The 18,929-nt window shown below is 47.2% G+C and overlaps 1 protein-coding gene across 2 annotated transcripts in view; it reads left to right on the forward strand.

Moving 5' to 3' along the window:
- The first annotated feature begins 1,436 nt into the window (after positions 1-1,436).
- The window catches only part of PRDM16 (PR/SET domain 16), a 64,981-nt gene continuing 47,488 nt past the window's right edge, over positions 1,437-18,929 (forward strand). For both annotated transcript variants that reach the window (XM_038746439.1, XM_038746440.1), the window contains exons 1-4: positions 1,437-1,496; positions 5,669-5,771; positions 12,782-12,980; positions 18,717-18,864. In XM_038746439.1, the coding sequence (XP_038602367.1) occupies positions 1,473-1,496; positions 5,669-5,771; positions 12,782-12,980; positions 18,717-18,864 (474 nt within the window). In that variant the 5' untranslated portion in view covers positions 1,437-1,472. The remainder of the gene's footprint in view (positions 1,497-5,668; positions 5,772-12,781; positions 12,981-18,716; positions 18,865-18,929) is intronic.

Genomic DNA, 18,929 nt, shown 5'->3' on the forward strand with positions numbered 1-18,929 from the left:
TCTCAGGGATCAACCACAGAGAAGAACAAAATTAGGTGACTGGCATAGCCAGGCCCTCACACATCCCCAGCTGCGTTATTTGGGCTGCCCGGGAAACACACACATCTAAGAGTGGGCATGGTGGCTGAGGGAAGGAAAGAGGAAAGAAATCTTCTGAAAAGTAATAGAAATTGTGATGGATGATTTTCCCGGCCTCAGGTGGCTATTAAGGCAGGAGATGATCAAAGTACATGAGTTAATTGGACACCATTCTTTCCTGAAAAACAAACTCCAGGCTTTCGTAGTGCAGCCACCATTGTGAACCATAGGCTAATGCAGAAAATAACCTTTTCTCTCAGAGAGTGCCCTTCACAGCAGGAAGTGAAGGAAGGAGTTACCAAGTGGGTTAAAGAAGGTTTATGTGAACTCACACTGGACGGGGCCAGAGGGGCACATAGTTAAACCTGTAACTCTTACTGACTTTCTCCAGGGTCTTTAGGGACCCCATTTTCCATACGTCCAACAAACGCTGCTGGGGTCCAGCAACCATTCCATCCCACTCACCCTTTACTAGAGAAGAGGTCTCTGCTGATATTTTGTGTTGACGATTTAAATAAGGGAGTCACCAAAATATGGGGAAACGTTTCTCCCTCAGGATGCACAATGGAACAGTTTTTTTCCAGATCCATCCAGGAACTGTCAAATTAAGGACCAGCTGAGTTTGGAAAAGTCTTAAATTATTCTTTAAACAAAACCAAGCCAGTGCAGAATAAGTTGAAGGGAATCAAACACACTTTTTTTGTTGTTGTTTGTTTTTTTGGCTGACTCCTCCGACTCGACTGGCTTGACTAGCGATAATGGTAATTAAACCGTATCAGAGTCCACATGCCATTTTGGACACAACTATATTAACCCTCTCCCCACTGTGGCCGAGCCTCTGTCGGAGCCGGGGCCATCCTGGAACTCATTTCATTGTCCCCAGATGAGCCCGGGGAAAATGGGCCGTGGAGAAGTGAGCTTACAAACACCGACGCACGCCCAGGTAAACAAATAAAGGAATTTGAAACTTGGACACGGGGACGCACCGGCCAAACTTCCTTTTCCCTTTGATTTGCGAGGAGGTTGTCGTTGCAAATGCAGGCAGAATGCAGGGAGGGTCTCCAGAGAGACCGGGCTTCCGTGATGAGATTAGGGGGAGTGTCTGAGGACTAAATCTTAGATCACTGAGAGAGAGATCAGGACTAAACACCCCTCCTCAGGAGAGAACAGGATAGATGCAGCCACCAAGATAGTGTCTAGGCTAGGACCAGGCCTGCAGTTCTTGTGCTTCCTCTCTCTGTCTCTCTCTGTCTCTCTCTGTCTCTCTCTCTCTCTCTCTCTCTCTCTCTCTCTCTCTTTCCCTCTAAGTGCAAAGAATGGTGTTTGCTATAAACTTCACTAGAACTGGACTAGCTCTCTGGGAAGCTGTGGCCGTAACTCAGCTCTCGGAACAGATGCATCCCACCCAGAAAAACAAGGTTAGACTTTTCGTCGTTGTACTTAGTGGGGAAGGGTGGTGATGTTGAACTTCTTTTCTCACTCTCTTTCTCGCTCTCCTTCCCTTTTAACTCCCCACCCGAGAGGGCCCCTCTTCCTCTTTTTCCATGCGTTGATAGGCACTTTTGTTCTGGGATATGTTCTCGTTTAACCTGGGAGAGGAGTCCGGCAGAAAATGCCACCTTGGGTGTAGTTGGGTCCCGGGTTGCTTGGGTCACATTGCTCGGAACTTCTTGAGACCAAAGGTGTGGGTTTCTCTAGCGGGTCATCCAGCCGGACCCTTGGAGCTGAGTTGTGCGGTTGCTCTGAAAATCTGGGGAGAGAGACAGAGGGAGGGAGAGAAAGTATCACAACATTGTGGTGTCTATTAAGGAGGTACGTTTCACTTAGTGAGGACTGCCCCCTCGTGGATCCTTCTGGAAAAAAACAGAAGAAGAAACAGTTTTGAGTTTTCTGTAAGACAGAGTCTCTTTTCTCTCCAAAGTACCCGCTATGCCTCTAGCCACAATTAGACCGTTATCACTGAGGCAGGTCCCCAGAATTAATTTCCTTCTTTTTTCTGTTTTTTTTTTTTTAAATGAAGATACATGCACTCCATTGAAAGTTTAATGACAGTTGCCTGAATGCTGTTCTGGGCTCCGATAGAAGAGTGATTGGACAGAGATATCAATAAGGACAGCTCCATGGGGAGATGAGCTTAATTAAGCAGGGGTTGAAATGGGTGTTTTCTGAGGGCATTCCTCTTATTACCCAGATTTTAAAAAATGAATTGTTCTAGTTTATTAGTACCTGGTTCTTAGTTGTTTTTTCCCTAGCTTAAAAATAATTTGTACAAAGAGTGAAAGTTATTTTCACTGTAGTGTCCATGCTACTATATATTATAGTGTCCATACTTAACTCACCTCTGCTGTACAATCCTTGAATCACATCAGCTATTTTACCTGAGATTGGTTTGAATTTAATGCACAAACACTCGGCTGAATGCTCTTGAGTAGGTTTGCAGATTAATGAAAACCTGGCATAATCCTCTTGCTTTCATAGGCATAGGTGACGGTATTTTTTATTTGTGATGCAGTGGGTGTGTTTGTGTGTGCATGTTGAGCATATTAGCTGTGTGTTTCTCCTCTGGCAAAATTGACTGAACTTCGGATTTGAGTGTTTTCAAAATGCCCTTTAAGAATTCAGTACCTCTATTTTGTGGGTTATTCGACATTTGGTGGCTTAACTCAGCTAAATGGTGAGGGTCTGAACAAAGTATAGCATAATGAGGAGGAAACCGGCTGGGGAGCAGAGTGAAGGGGGAGGGAGGTATTTGACATACTAACTGGAGACCATATCTCCCAGGAGTTTCTTCTTTGAAGAGCGAGACCCTAAGAAAAGTAACAAGGGATGGCTGTGGGGCAGGAGGTGGATGGGGGGGCAAAGAGGGTAGACGTTTGCCCAGAGCAGCCATTTCCTATAGGGTCATGGCTGGCTGATCCAACCTGGGCCACAGGGGGAATGACAGCCCCAAACCCCCATTCTTGCCCTCTCTCTCTCTGAGAAGGGGGCCGGGTTATGAAGCAGGCCTGGGGTCTGGCCAGGAGGGCATCAGGGACCTCCACCCGAAATGTCACAAGCCCCGGATGTCCACACTTCTGCTTTTGTTATATATGCTGCCGTGGAGGTGCTGCCCCAGGAGATCTACCTGGTAGCTTTCCAACCAAGGGGTTAGGCTGGGGCACAGTGACCTCTGGGTGGGGCAGGGTCCTTCCCTCTCTCTAGACCTGCCCTCACCCCACCCTGCAAGGACCATCCACAGGCCCTTTCACAATAAGAAAGACTCCTGGAGCAGCATTGGCCACTACATTCGGGGCATGGACAATTTCAGCTTAGATTCCAGGAGGAAATGCACAGGGAAGGGTGACATAGTGGAGAGAGCAAGGCAGGAGGAGGAGGTTCAGGAGATCCTGGCAGAAGATCCAGGTTCTAATCTCAGCTCTGCCACTGACCTGCTATGTGACATTGGATGAGTTACTTAATCTCTCTGGCCTTAATTTCTTCATCTGTAAAATGAAGATAAGATACCTGCTTTCCCTGCCTCTTAGATTGTGAACCCCATGTGAGAGAGAGACTGGTGGAAGAAGGACTGTGCCCAGAGAAGCAGCATGGCCTAGTGGATTGAGTAAGGGCCTTGGAGTCAGAAGGGCCTGGGCTCTAATTCCACCTCTACCACCTCTGTGCATTTGACCTTGGGCAAGTCCCTTCACTTCTATCTGCCTCAGTTACCTCATCTGTAAAATGGGGATTAAGATCCTGAGCCCCATATGGGATAGGGGTTCTGTTCAACCCTATTTGCTTGTATCTATCCCAGCGATTCGTACAGTGCTTGCCACATAGCAAGAGCATAACAAATATCACAATTATTATTATTATTTCTGATAATCTTGTATCATCCCCATGCTCAGCACAATATTTTGCACCTGATAAGTACTGATAAAAAACACCATAATTATTATTATTGAATGCCAGTCAACTTCCTTTGTTACACTGTTTGATCTGTGTCCTTTCTTTGAAGCCCCAAATCTCCCCATCCAGAGGGAGCATTTCTCTTTAAGAGGATCTTCCCCTCACCTCAAAATAAGTTGCCTTATGCTAAAATGTCTCTGAGTGATAGAAGGACTGTTGGACTTTAAACTTCCTGGTGAGGGCCCTGGGACCCTGGGGGTGGACTTATCTGTTGTGTGACCTTGGCCAAGTCACTTCACTTCTCTGAGCCTCAGTTACTTCATCTGTAAAATGAGGATTGAGACAGTGAGCTCCACGTGAAACAAGGACTATGTCCAACCTGATTTGCTTGTATCTACCCCAGCGCTTAGTATAGTACCTGGCACATAGTAATACTTAATAAATACCAGAATTATCCATTCCTCACAAGGCCTGCCATTTGGCCTTCCTCAAAACCAGGCTTCAGTCAGTCAGTCAGTCATATTTATTGAGAATTTACTATGTGCAGAGCACTGTACTAAGTGCTTGGGAGAGTGCAGTGTAACAATGAACAGTCACATTCCCCCCCAACCCATGAGTTTACAGCCTAGAGGGCCCCCCCCCGCCAACCCAGTCACTTGTTCTGATGTTGTTTTGCTTTCTATATTCAATCCCTCCCCATGAGTCCATCACCATCCTACCTCCCTCCTCCCACCCACCGCTTCAAGTGGCGAGTCTCTTGAGGGTCAAGAACCGAGGCTTTTTGATCCTTTACTGTATTCCTTCCTAGCGCTCAGAACAGTGCTTTTTACAGAGTAAGTGTCCAACAAGTACCATAAATTAATCATGTCTAACTATTAGGCCCCTTGTCAGATTTGGTTTTGGCCAGCCCTTATTTCTTATAGGCCTTGGCCCCAAGGCTGCTGCTTCTCTTCACAGCCTTATCCTCGGCTGTGTGCCTAAACTACCACATTTATTTCCAGTCATCCACAGGAGTGAAGGGAGTGAGTGTTTCATAAAGTAAGAGAACAAAAATTGCAAAAGATTTAGAAGCCAAGCAAGGCCCTCGCTCAACCATATTCAGAAGCCCCAACGACATCTTGCCTGACCTCCCTTTCGCCTCAGTGGAAGCCTGGACACGGTGGTGCCATACTTCCTTGTGAGGGAAGGAGTGAAAAGGGGCAACGATTTTAGCTGGGGATGGGGCTTGGGAGGGGACAGGCTACAAAGCACAACTAGGCCAGAAAGCTGACATTTTCAGTCCTTTAGCAACTGTCAAGTCTTTTCAGGGACTTGGGATGAGGGAAGCTGGGAGCCCAGTCCCAACAATGATGGGGCAAATGCCCCCATCCCTAGCCTACGGCATTGGCCCTTTTGCCTGGAAACAGAGGCAGCACCCGTCTGGCTCTCCATTCCCTTTGTGGAAAACCTGTCCCCAGGGAAGACACCAGGAAACTCCACAGAGTTGTGGAGGGCAGAGTCGCTGTGGGGCTGAAGTTCCTTGAAACCCCGGCAATCTGCTAAGACTGGCACGACAGACTCTCAGTGGTAATTATAAAGCAAATCAAGGATCAAACAGGCCAGCCTCCCTGATTAACAGGAAAAGACAGTGAGAGAGAGAGTCAAGCAGGGAGGGTGTTTTGCCTTTTAAAAATTTTTTACCTGGTCTCTGATTTCTATCTCCTAGATCTATTATAAAGTTATTAAAAACATCGAACCGGGGGAAGAGCTGTTGGTGTATATGAAGGAGGGAGCCTATCCCCTGGGAACCATGCCAGCCACTCTTGAAGGTAAGCCCATCTCTTTCAGCATCCACTCCTCTGTATCTGCACACCAGGGGATAGCCAATATGTCCTGTCTGGAATGCCGAACACCTACTTCTTCAGCACAGTAGGCACCCCCAGCTCTGCCAATTACAGACTCTTGACTTCTGGACCACTGAGGTGGGAGGCTGACTCGGGTTTTCTGGGAAGAAATTTCCCCAGCTCATTTTCCCCTATATGGAGGCAAGGCAGCCAGCTGCTTGGGCCAGACTGGACCCCATGGGATTCCCCAAATTTCTGGGGACCCACCCACCTAAATCTCATTTCCCTTCTGATAATTTTCCACATGCCAGGGAACATTGAGCGGAAAATCGCTTCTTTCTTCCCAATTTTTTTGTCGGGCTTTCGGTTCAAAGAATATAAAACATCACCTGGGCCACTGTGACAGATTGTGGATGATGAAGCTGTTCATTTGTCAGGGCGGGAAAGCATAAAAAGGCTTCAAACTGGTTTAAAATTGCATCCATAAAGAGCCCTGGGTTTCCCTTCCTGAAGCGCTGAGTATGATCTAGCCTGATGGCAGGCGGGTAAACTTAAAGGGAGGAAAAAATGGAAGGGGGCGCGGCTGTGCCCGAGGGTCTGGGGTTGGGGGACAGCTCTCTATCCCAGGGCTCACTCTGGGTAGTTCTTACCGAACAGTTACCCTCACAGGAAAAATGATCAAAGTTGTACAGAGGCTTAGAAGACTTTCTGGGCAGAGTTATGTAGCTAACGTGGGCTCCCTGCTGGAGAAAACCCCTTTCATTAGCGAAAGAGAGCAGCAGAGGGCAAACCCCCTTTCCTGTTCAGTCCCCTGGAGCAAAATCCAGAGGTCTTCTGATTCTGGGGCCCTCCCTGCTTTTTCCCTGTTGCTGTGCCCAGCCTTTCTGTCCTGCTGCCCTCTCAGTACGGGTTCCACCCTGCTTTGAGGATGCAACTGGGGTACACTGCCCTATCACAATCTCCTCCTCCACCCCTGTCCATGGTCGGCGCTTGGCAGTAGCTCTTAGGGAAAGACAGGCCCTCCCTCCCGCCATTTTGGCGGCCAAGAAGACTTTTTCCTAACGTGAAGAGGCACCTCCCCACCCTCAGCTCTGGGCAAACCCACCAGAGAGAGCGGGGGCCTCCGGGAAAGGCAAGCTGAGCGTGCCAAGGCCTGGGTCCCGTTAACTCTTGGGCCTCCTGGATTTCTCACCTCCCCCAACCCTGTCCCTTCCCACCACAGTGAAATAGAGTTTTTATTTTTTCTCCCCAGTACCCTGAGAGGTTAATCATTCCCACAGGTGCTTAAACGAGCTGAAACAGGGTGGACATTTTTTCCCCCGAGCACACCAAAGTTTAATAATTAATATCATTAACTACAAGGGCCTGTAGAGAGCCATTTCGAGTCCAGGCCAAAAGCACAGCACTGAGTCTTTAGGTGGGCCATTCAGACATCTGGATGAGCTGCTGCAAGGTCTCGGAGACCGGGGGTAGGGGCTCAGGAGCCCCCCACCAGCCCACCCGCCTGGCCAGGAGAGGCTGCGGGCCTTCAAGAGGTGGGCAGCCAAGTGGCTTGTGGTTGGCAGATAAGAAAACCCTGCCAAGGCCCAGCGTTGCCATTCTGATAGCATCTGTGTTCTTTTCTGAAGTTTGGTTTTAATTAGCTGGGAGAGGAAATCAAAGATGCATCCATTTCACGTGGGGCAGGAGGCGGGATCCTGGCGGGTCCTTTGTATTCTGAATTTCCATTCCTCCATCAAACAAAAAAAAAAAAGAAAGAAAAAAGTGCCACCTTAATCCCAATTCCCCTCCACCTTTGGCATTCTTTACCTTTTCCTAATAATTTATCAAACCTTTGCTGGCTAATTGCTTTTAAAACATAATAGCCCAACATCAAATATTTGACTTTTTAATACCCTGTCCCCATTTCAATAATGCTCCTTTTTCCTCTCACTGCTGCGCCCCCACTCCCCCCAGTTAAACTCTGAATTGCACAAGAAAGAAAATGCAAAAATGTTCCACACAAAGATAATTATCATAAAAATCTTTTATCCAAACCCCAGCTAAATGCAGCCGGCCCCTTATCACTCCAGGAATTTGGAGTAAGGCTCTTGAACTCTTTTGAGAGTCAAGTCTGGTAGATTAGCATGTAGATGCTACATAATTGCGTTCCCCTCGGTTTCTCTGAAAGCCATTAGGCTCTGATTTATTTTTCTGTTACATTCCTGCTTTGTCATGAGTGTTACTGATGGAACTTTAGATAGGCGAGGACCGCAGCAGATTTGACAAACAAGACATAGAGTACTGGCAGTGATTTTTGTTTTGTTGTGTTATGGGTTTTGTTGGGGTCTTTTTTCCTCCTCCTTCTACTGTTTTTTTCTTCTCCTTCTTCCCAGAGATACCAGATAAACTAGCCAGTTTCTTAGGATGGTTTATTGAAAAAAGCTCTCAGGTAGCATAAAATCAAAGCTCCCAATACCAAAAAGGGAGCCTGTCTCACCAATTTGCAGGCTTTGGCCAAATCACTGATAGAAAAAGTTTTAGTTTCAGATCCTTGAATTCCTTGAAAGGATCCCCATTCCAGTGTCTGTTGGGAGCCCCTCAGCTCTGAGAGACCTCTTTTTCCTGAGTCCTCACCCCAGAAATTCCCAAAGCGCTTTTCCTTTTATCCGCTGCCTGTTTTGCCAGAAGAGAGCATATTTTCTCCCTCTTTGGGCTTTGAGTTTCTAAAAATCACGAACACTGTGGGTAATGAAAGGAAATCCAAGGGTTCTTTACTCCTCCTTCGTCTCCTCCAAAAGAGGGTACACAAGGGAACAACCTGAATGGATTTTGGTATCCTTTGAACCTTTCAAAGAAAATCAGATCTCAAGGGGTCAGAAATGGATTTTTTTCCTCCTTCTTTCCACTCTATGTTTAGGGAATGTCAGACCTCACAAGTGACAGCCTGTCAGGTAAGCAGGTGTTGTGGGAGAAAAATATCTGTTTGTCCTGAGAGCATCTCTTAGGCTCAATGTGGCCCTTCTCTTTTCATCTGTGATGCGGGTGTCGGCACCAAAGAGGATTTTATGCCTGCTAGCAAGCAAAGCTGTTCCCCTCACAAGCCCGGAATTTGAATAAATACAATTAGGGAGAAAGAGAGGAAAGCGGAGAGAAAGGGAAAGAGGTTTGTCTGGTACCTTCGTTGGGGCCAGTCTCATTCATTTCAGGGTAATACCATTCTGATTCACCCGGTGTAAGAGCCAAACTGAATTTCCATCTTAAACCAGAACCTCAGTTTCATACTGTATTTTAAGCTTTGGAGTTAGGGAGTGAAGGAAGTTTGTTCCTAGTTTAAAGGAAATTACTATCGGTACTCCTCTCTGGAGTTTTGGGTTGTCCCCCAAAAGAAGGGGGGACAATCTGTGAAATCTGTGAGCGTCTGATGTGCTGCTATGTCCATTGATACCTTAGGAGAGGGTCTAAACCCAGATAAGCCTGAAAATAATTTGGAAAATTCTGATTTTTTTTCTTCCACTTTGGACATAGGCCTCCACTGCTTATAATTCCCGTACCGTCAAGAGTCACAAAAGCTTTTGAATGGTGGTGAATGAGAATGAGCTTAAATTAAATCCTAAACTTTGTAATGCATTAGAGCCAAGATCTGAGGGTCTTCCTTCCACAGGGTTTAGAATTGAGGGGCTGCAGCATAAGTGTCCAGTACTCATCCTTGAGTGTGTCCTAATTATCCTCAGAATGTCAGAATGCTGGGCAGAGCTGCCCTGCAAGTCCAGGCCAACATTGCCCGGGGTGAAACTGCAGCCATGAGTGTCAGGGTCTTTGAGGAAGAACCTCTTGCAGACTTGTCTGGATGACTGACGGAAACCTCTCTCACCATCCGGTTGGATTTAAGTGAAGGAAAATCTGGGTTCCTCTGGGTTCCAAGACTTCTGGGTTATGTATTAGGCTTCCCAATAAACTTTTCCTATTTCAACAAGATGGCTGCAGTGTCCTACATGGTGGATCTCCTGGAACACATTGGCATTCTGGAAGTCTCGGACTCCCTTCCCCTGCGGCAGTTTTTGCTGATCCGTACTCAATCTGATCCACGAAGGGGAGCACAACAGAGGCCACTCAGAAGCTGGCTAACCCCATACAAACACTGTTTGGGGCACAAAATCCACCCACTATGGACACCACCCTGCCTTGGGGAACCAATGAAGGCCCCCAGGTATCCTAGGCCCCATTACATAACCCACACCATCATGCTGCTGAAGATGTCCCCGGCAGACCCCTGACTCCCTCCCTTTTTCCAGAACCAACATGCTCCCCTCCCGGGTTCCCCAGAGCATTGGGGCACTCCTGAGCCGTGGGATTTGGCAGCAGGAACCGTGGCAGAGAGAAGCCAGATGCTGAAAATCAAACCATCAGTTTCAAGTCATTCGGTGCTGTATCCATACTGGACAGGAGACCGGCCTGCTGGAAACCGGACTGTTCCTCCGTCTCTAAACCTGGTCATGTGACCGTCTTCCGCTGCACAGTCTCAAGACTCAGAACGAAGCAGAATGACCCTCCCCACTGTGTGACTGCGTATCTCCCCGTAGATCCATGCAGGAGCAGGTTCCTAACCTTGGGCTCTGGGATGTGGCCTCAGCATGAAGACCAGAGGGAAAGGCCAAATGGAGTGGGGAAATGCCATTTTCCAGCACTGTTCAGGCTGGGAGTCACCTGTGCTAGAGCCCAGATCATTGTTCCTTTTGGCTACTATGAGCCCTAGGTGGGGTCCACATGATTCTCCTTCCCCATGCCCATCAGGCACTGCCATCATGACAGCAACCTGAGGTGTCTGGCCATGAGGAGGATCTGCTGTGCAGCGCCTCAGGAAGCCGGGGCTGAAGGGGCTGGAGTCTTGGTGGTATGGTCATGACTAAGCTTGTCCCAGCCTCAAGCATGACACTAGAAAGAATAGGCCTGGTGGATGGCATTTTTTGTTGGCTTAGGTTGTAGCCAGAGATCCTGTGGCTGGAGCCCAAATAATTGTGCTATTTATTGAGCACTTACTACACTACAAGCACCATTCTAAGCACTGGGGTAGATACGAGTTAATCCATTTGGACACAATCCCCTTACCACGTGGAGCTCAGTCTAAGTAGAAGGGAGATCAGGTGTTGAATCTCCAGATGGGGAAACTGAGGCCCAGAGAAGTGAAGTGACTCACCCAAGCTCACACAGCAGACAAGTGGCAAAGCCAGGATGATAACCCAAGTCCTCTGACTCCCAGGACTGTGTCCTTTCCTCTAGGCCAAGCTGCTTCCACTATCCCAGAGTTGGCTGACTCTCTGACTCCTCAAAGAAGCATTTCGTGGACCTCACCTACCCCCTGAAGAATCTCGAGTCTTTGGTCCAGGGTACAGGGAGAGATAGAGGCACATCACACTCTGATGCAGCAATGCCTCCTAGCTGCCTGGCTTTCAGGCCCCGATGGGAGAGGAGAAGTCAAACCCCCTCATCCCATTAAGGGTCGCAAACCTCATTGGGGCCAATGTTTTTTGCTTGGAGTTGCACTTGGAACTGCCGGCTGGATGGATCAGCTGCTGATTGGTCAGCCAGACAAGGCCAGGGAGCAGAGACCCCCACAGCCCATGCCTGGGGGCCTTGACCCATCCAAGGCGTATCCCAAATCACCAGTTCCACGGGCCCCCACCCCCCGCCTAGCCCACACACCTAATTATGCCTCCTGAGTCAAGCGTTCCAGCCGTGGGTCTTGCGTTTGTAGCCAAACCGTCAAAGCAAGAATGCATAATTGGAGAAAGATTTTTCCAAACCGGGGTTGGGGTGGGTGGGGGCCGGGGGTGAGGGGCAGGAGGAGGAGGGGAAGGAGGAGAGGGCGTAAGTAAGAATACCAACTAATTGAGAAACTTCTGTTGGAGCGGCCGCCTGGGGAGCAGAGCGGAGTGGAGCTCTGGACTGTCCTGTCCCCCCTTCACGGAAGCCGTTTCTGCTGGAAAATTTACAGCTCTGAGTGGATTGTTTATCTTGGCAGGGTGGCCAGGATACTGCCTTGTAAACTTAATAATAGCTGCCCTCTTTTTAATTTGTTTGACCTTGACTACAATAATTTATTATACACATTAGATCGCTGTTGGGGTTTTTTTTTTTTCTCCTGAAATTCCTACCCAAGCATCTGGCTGTGCTTTCTGTCACTGTTCTCGGTGTTTGAGGGCCCCGGCTCCCAGGCCCCACTGGCCTGTGCTAGCTGGCTGATTGAGACCAGGCACACCCAAAGGCACAATTGGTCAATCAATGAGTGGTATTTACTGAGTGCTTATTGTGTGCAGAGCACTGTACTAAGTGTGTGGGAGAGTACACTATAACAGAGTGGGTTGACCAGTTCCGTGCCCACAAGGAGTGTACAGTCTAGAAGGCAGCTTACAGTCTACAGTAATAATAATAATGATGGTATTTGTTAAGTGCTTACTATGTGCCAAGCACTGTTCTAAGCCCTGGGGTAGATACAAGGTAATCAGGTGTTCCAAATGGGGCTCACAGTTTTAATCCCCATTTTACAGATGAGGTAACTGAGGCACAGAAAAGTTAAGTGACTTGCCCAAAGTCACACAGCTGGCAAGTGGCGGAGCTGGGATTAGAACCCATGACCTCTGACTCCCAAGCCCAGACTCTTTCCACTAAGCCACGCTGTTTCTCTAATCATCATCTTTTATCCCAGGTTTTCAGGCAGATCTCCTCCGACACCAACCCCCACTTCACTGTCACCCCTCCATGGTACCCTTCTCGCCTCTGGGCCTTGTCCATGCCCCTGGATGGCTGGGTCAGAGGTGGCAACTAGGGGAGGGAGCAGAGGGAGAAGACGGTGTTGGCATTGGATATATCTAAGCAGGGGAGACCAAGTCCGTTCCTGCCTAGCCCCCCGTGTAGGCACACGAGCTCAGGCCTCGCGGCCATGAGCCGGGCATCAGTCGTTGGCGTCGGGTAGTGATGGCGGGGGCTGACCCCTATGCTCTGGTTTCCCCCTTCAGAGGAGCATCCGTTCCGCTGCGAGGAATGCGACGAGCTCTTCCAGTCAAAGTTGGACCTGCGGCGGCACAAGAAATACTCCTGCAGCTCCGTGGGTGCTCTTTACGAGACCCTGAGTGAGGAGATCAAGCAGGAAGGCCTCAGTGATGGGCAGGTGCATGAATGCAAAGACTGCGAGAGAATGTTTCCCAACAAATACAGGTAACCCCCTGCCTGCCCCCTGCCCTCTCTCCCTGCCCCCGACACTCCGGGGACTTCTCCAGTGCAAAGGATAAACTCTCAAAGGGCTCCCTGCCTCTGCCCTCTGCCTGCTTCCTGTTTTTTTTTCTTAAGGTATTTTTTATTATTAATAATAATAATTGTGGTATTTGTTAAGTGCTTACTAGGTGCCAGGCACTGTGCTAAACACTGGGGTGGATACAAGTAAATTGTGTTATACACAGTCCCTGTCCCATGAGAGGCTCACAGTCTCCCCATTTTGCAGATGAGGTAGCTGAGGCACAGGGATGTGAAGTGACTTGCCCAAGGCTCACAGCAGACAAGTGGCAGAGCTGGGATTAGAACCCATGACTTTCTAATGCCCAGGTCCATGCTTTATGCACTACACTGCGCTTACTAGGTGCTAGGCACTGTCCTAACTGCTGGGGTAGACATGAGGTAATCAGGCTGGTCACAGTCCATGACCCACATGGGGCTCACAGTCTTAATCCTCATTTCACAGGTGGGGTAACTGAGGCACAGAGAAGTGAAGTGACTTACCCATGGTCACAGAGCAGCAGAGCTGGGATGAGAACCCAGATGTTCTGACCCCCAGGCCCATTTTCTTTCCACTAGGCCATGCTGCTTCTCAGCCTCCATTCTCCAGAAACATAGAGAGACAATAAAGATCATAATAACTATACGTTATTATGATTATTATTATAATCACCATGATCATTGTGCTATTTTCTCATTGCTTGCTATGTGCCAAGCACTGTGCTAAGTGCAGAGATAGATTCATGCTAATAAAGTTGGACACAAGCTTTGTTCCATATGGGGCTCACAGTCTAAGAGGAAGTGAAAACAGGTATTAAATCCCTATTTTAAAGATGAATAAATTGAGGCAAAGAGAACTTAAGTGATTTTCCCAAGGTTACACAGCAGGCAAGTGATGGAGACACAGTTAGAACCCAGTTCCTCTGACTCCCAGGCATGTTCTCTTTCCAGTAAGCCACACTGCTTCTCTGAATCTAGCAAGTCAATCCTCCCACTTTAGCTGGGAGAATCCAGAGAGTCAAAATAGGGCTTAGTGGTGGAGGGTCTGTAAACAGTGTGTTCCTCTTTCATCATGTTCATCATCCATAGTATTAAGATTAGCTACTGGGCACTTACTGTGTGGAGAGCAATGTACTGGGCATCTGTAGTGTGCCAACCACTGTACTGGGCCCTTACTCTGTGCCGAGCAATGTACTGAATATCTACTGTGTGCAGAACACTCTTCTGAGCACTTGCTGAGAGCAGGGTACTGTACTTTGGGCTTGGGGAGTGTGTAAAGAAGATATATAAAAGGGAAGTCTTACACACAGAAAATTTATTATCCAATAGGGGCGGCAAGCAGCCATAAATGGATAAATATACAAGAGTTATGACCTGAGAATAGACATAAATAATGAACGCAAGTGTTCAATTATATCAAAAACAAATGAATAAGCTCATAAAAGATCCAAGGTGATAGAAGGAATAAGCACTTGGGAGTAAATCAGGAAGTCCTCCTGGAGGAAGTGGCTTTTCAGGATGACTTTGAAGGAGGGACATGATGCGGTAGAGCAAGGCCAAGCAGGATAGTGCTCCAGAGAGGAGGAAAAGTATGTGTGATAGGTTGGGGGCTGGAAAGGTCAACAGCAAGGACCGTTAGGAGATTTTTTTGCTTGGGAGGAATAAAGAGCATAATCAGTGGTATTTATTGAGTGATTACTGTGTGCAGAACACTGTACTAAGTGCTTGGGGGAGAACAAGATAGAGTTGGAGGACACGACCCTTGCCCACAAAGAGCTTACAGCTTAGAAGGGAAGATGGATATTAAAATAAATGACAGATAGGGGAAAGCTTGGGGTGGGGCGAGAGGTGAGAGGGAGCTGAGAAATGATTTGCCAGGAGAATTTCTGCATTTTGGACTATGAAGTGATACCAGAAGAGGCGATGGAGGAGGAGGAGGAGGAGGACGGTGAATAGTTGTCCTCTCCTTCATTTCCCAGCCTCAATCAAACAATCATCCATAGGTTGTGTTTATCAGCATTCCCAAAAGGGGTGGAAACAAAGAATTGAGTAGAACACCCCAGAACAGGTTAGTCAGTTTAAACTAGGAGGATTTTGAGAGGAATTTTCTACATCCTCATTTCCTCTGCCTGGGCATCTGGTCTATAAATCAATCAATCCAGAGGATTTATTGAGCAATCACTGTGGGCTGACCACTTGATCAAGTGTTTAATAGAATTAGTACATATGAGCCCTGCCCTCAAGGAGCCTACAGTCAAATGAGGTAGACAGACATAAAACAATTTGCAAAGAGGAGGGGGAAGTGCTTCAATAGTAGGATATGTAAATCAATTTGTAACATGAAACTGGCAGGCAGCCATTGATTTGGGAGGAGGAACTATCTTGATCCAGCCTTGATAGGTATTATAGGTATACCTTTTATAGGTAATATGATAGGTATTGGGGAAACAGTGTGGCATAGTGGATAGAGCACAGGCTTGGGAATCAGAAGGACCTGGGTTCTAAGCCCAACTCTGTCACTTTATTGCTCCGAGATCTCGGGCAAGTCGCTTCACTTCTCTGTGCCTCAGTTATCTCATCTGTAAAGTGTGATTAAGACTGTGTCTCATTCATTCATTCATTCGTATTTATTGAGTGCTTACTGTGTGCAGAGCACTGTACTAAGTGCTTGGGAAGTACAAGTTGGCAACATAAAGAGATGGTCCCTACCCAACAGCGGGTTCACAGTCTAGAAGGGGGAGACAGACAACAAAACAAAATATATTAACAAAATAAAATAAATAGAATAAATATGTACAAGTAAAATAAATAAATTGAGTAATAAATATGTACAAACATATATACATATATATAGGTGCTGTGGGGAGGGGAAGGAGGTAAGGCTGGGGGATGGGGAGGGGGAAGAGGGGAAGAGGAAAGAGGGGGCTCAGTCTGGGAAGGACTGTGCTCAAACCAATTTTCTTGTATCCACCCCAGCCCTTAGTACAGTGCTTGTCACATAGTAAGCACTTAACAAATGTCACTATTATCATTATTATTACAATTACATTGAAATGGAAATTATCATAATAATAATGGAAATAGCTCAAAGTCCCTCTTCAGGATTCCCCATTGCTCTGAACCCCCTATTATTCCCAACTGCATTCTAAGCCATGAAAATTCCCTAAACCCTACATGAATGGAGCAGTTTGGAAATTATTAACCTACTTTTCTGGTTCATTTCCCACCCTCCCTTCCCCCCAATTTTTTTTTTTGTATTTTGGGAATAAGAACATAAGAAAGTTATCAAAATTAATTACTCATGGGATTTATTAAGTACTTACTGGGCACAAAGCACTGGACTAGATACAGGTTCATTGGGTCAGACAACATCCCTGCCCAACATGGGGGTCACAGTCTAAGAGGGAGTTTATCCCCATTTTTCCAGGTGAGGAAATTGAAGCCCAGAGAGGTTAAGTGGTGTGGTATGGCCACACAGCAAGCCAGTGGCAGAGCTGAGACTGGGAAGTGGCTCTCCAGTTCCACAATATTTCCCTTAGGCCATGCTCTGTCTCTCTGTCTCTAGGCCATGACTGTCTCTATATGTTGCCAACTTGTACTTCCCAAGCACTTAGTACAGTGCTCTGCACACAGTAAGCACTCAATAAATATGATTGATGATGATGATGATGATGCTGCATTTGTCCCTTGGATTCTTTTTTTTATGGTATTTAAGCGCTTACTTTGTGCCAGGCATTGTTTTAAGCACTGGGGTAGGTACAAGCTAGTCAGGTTGGACACAGTCCATATCCCACGTGGGGCTCACAAAAGTGAAGTGACTTGTCCAAGGTCACACAGCAGACAAGTTGGGGGGACTAAGATTAGAACTCTTTGAGCCTGTACTCTATCCACTAGGCCACACTGCTTCTCCTCCAAAAGGACCAGCCAGCCTGCAAAAACGAGAGTGAGAGAGGCAGGCAGTCCCATGTGATCAGACAATTCCCCAGCATTAATTTAGATCAGAGCAGGAACCTCATCTGGGAAAAGAGATCTCCCATCCCTAACCGGTGACTGAGAAAATAAATGTTTGGGCTAGTCCCAAAAGATACTTTCCTAGTCAGTGCTGTTCGGGGGGGTCATCCGTGTTTTCTTAAAATAAACACATAAATCACAGTTAGCCACCGAGGAGAAAGAGACCGTTTCTTGTCGCTAAAGAGTGTAGTGTTTTATCTCCAAATGGATTATTAGGCTCCAAAATTATCAGGCCATGATATATTACTGCCAGAGTTAGGAAGATTAACAATCAAAACACACGACAAAATGGGAAGGGTCCCAGGAGAGGAGAGGGTTAGACACTGTTCATTTAATCCGAAGGGCCTCCACTCAACCAACACATCTGGCTCCCTCTGTAGTATCAGCTCTTGTTTCACAATGCTGTGTCTGTTATTGACTTTCTGTGGGGCTGGACCATCATTATCATCATCAGTGGTACCTACTGAGTGCTTACTACATGCAGAGCACTGTACTAAGCACTTGGGAGAGTACAATATAACAGACTTGATCGACACATTCCCTGCCCACAATGAGATTACAGTCTAGAGGAGGATCACAGGAAGAGTATCGTGCCCTATCCCCTGCAGAGAATTGGGCCATTATTAGCCTTTTTGGTTGAATTTCATCATTGGCATCAATCAATCAAAGGTATTTATTAAGTGCTCACTGCGTGCAGAGTATTGTACAAAATGCTTGGGAGTGTACAATGCAATAGAGTTGGTTAACACCATCCCTTCCCTCAAGCAGCGTACAGTCTAGTGGGCTTCAAAGCCCTCTGTCTTCCCTCTGGACTGTAAGCTTGTTGGGGGTAGGGAATATGTCTTTTGTGCTGTATTCTCCCAAGCGCTTAGTTCAGAGCTCTGCAAACAGTAAGCTTTCAATAAATATGATTGATTAGGAATCAGCCAGGGCAGGAAGCAAGTGAAATGATGGCCTCAGGGCAAACAGGGACCTGGGGCAGGGCACAACCCTTACCAACGCTTAGAACAGTGCTTGGCACATAATAAGTGCTTAATAAATACCATTATTATTATTTCCCCTATCTACCCTCCCCTCTGTGCTGCCTATGAATTCATTCATTCATTCAATTCATTCAATCAAACTTATTGAGCACATACTGTATGAAGCACTTGGGAGAGTACAGTATAACAACAAACAGACACATTCCCTGCCCACAATGAACTTGCAGTCTAGAGGTGAGCTTACAGTATAGAGATGAGCTTAAAGTGCTCCTAAACACTTTGATACTCCCCCCAACCCCACTGCACTTTTGTATATCTCCTTATACTCTAATATTTCCCCTATTTGTAATTTACTGCAATGTCTGTCTCCCTCTGTAGACTGTAAGCTCCTTGTAGGCAGGGATCGCATTTACCAACTTTATTGTACAGCACTTTCCCAAGTGCTTAGTACAGTGCTCTGCATACAGTAAGCAATCAATAAAAACCACTGATTTACCGATCAATTCTCTGGGCCTCACTTTTGCCATCTGTTCAATGGAGGAATTATCAGCTATGTCCCACCATGTAGCCAGGTGCTCTGACCTACCGGCAGATGGATGTATGGGGTGGCCAGAGGTGGATGGGGAGCAGGTCCACCCCTGCCCACCCAGACCTGGACAGACCGTGACCAGAGCCTCCCTTCCCTTAGCTTGGAGCAGCACATGATCATCCATACGGAGGAGCGCGAGTACAAGTGTGACCAGTGTCCCAAGGCTTTCAACTGGAAATCCAACCTGATCCGTCACCAGATGTCCCATGACAGTGGCAAGCGATTTGAATGTGAAAACTGTGTGAAGGTAATGGGGTGGCTGGGCCTGGTGCACTGTGGGCCTGAGCAATAGGGTGGTGGGGAGGATCGGAT

The sequence above is a fragment of the Tachyglossus aculeatus genome, chromosome 5 (genome assembly GCF_015852505.1).
Source record: "Tachyglossus aculeatus isolate mTacAcu1 chromosome 5, mTacAcu1.pri, whole genome shotgun sequence".
In the NCBI taxonomy this organism is placed as follows: Eukaryota; Metazoa; Chordata; class Mammalia; order Monotremata; family Tachyglossidae; genus Tachyglossus; species Tachyglossus aculeatus.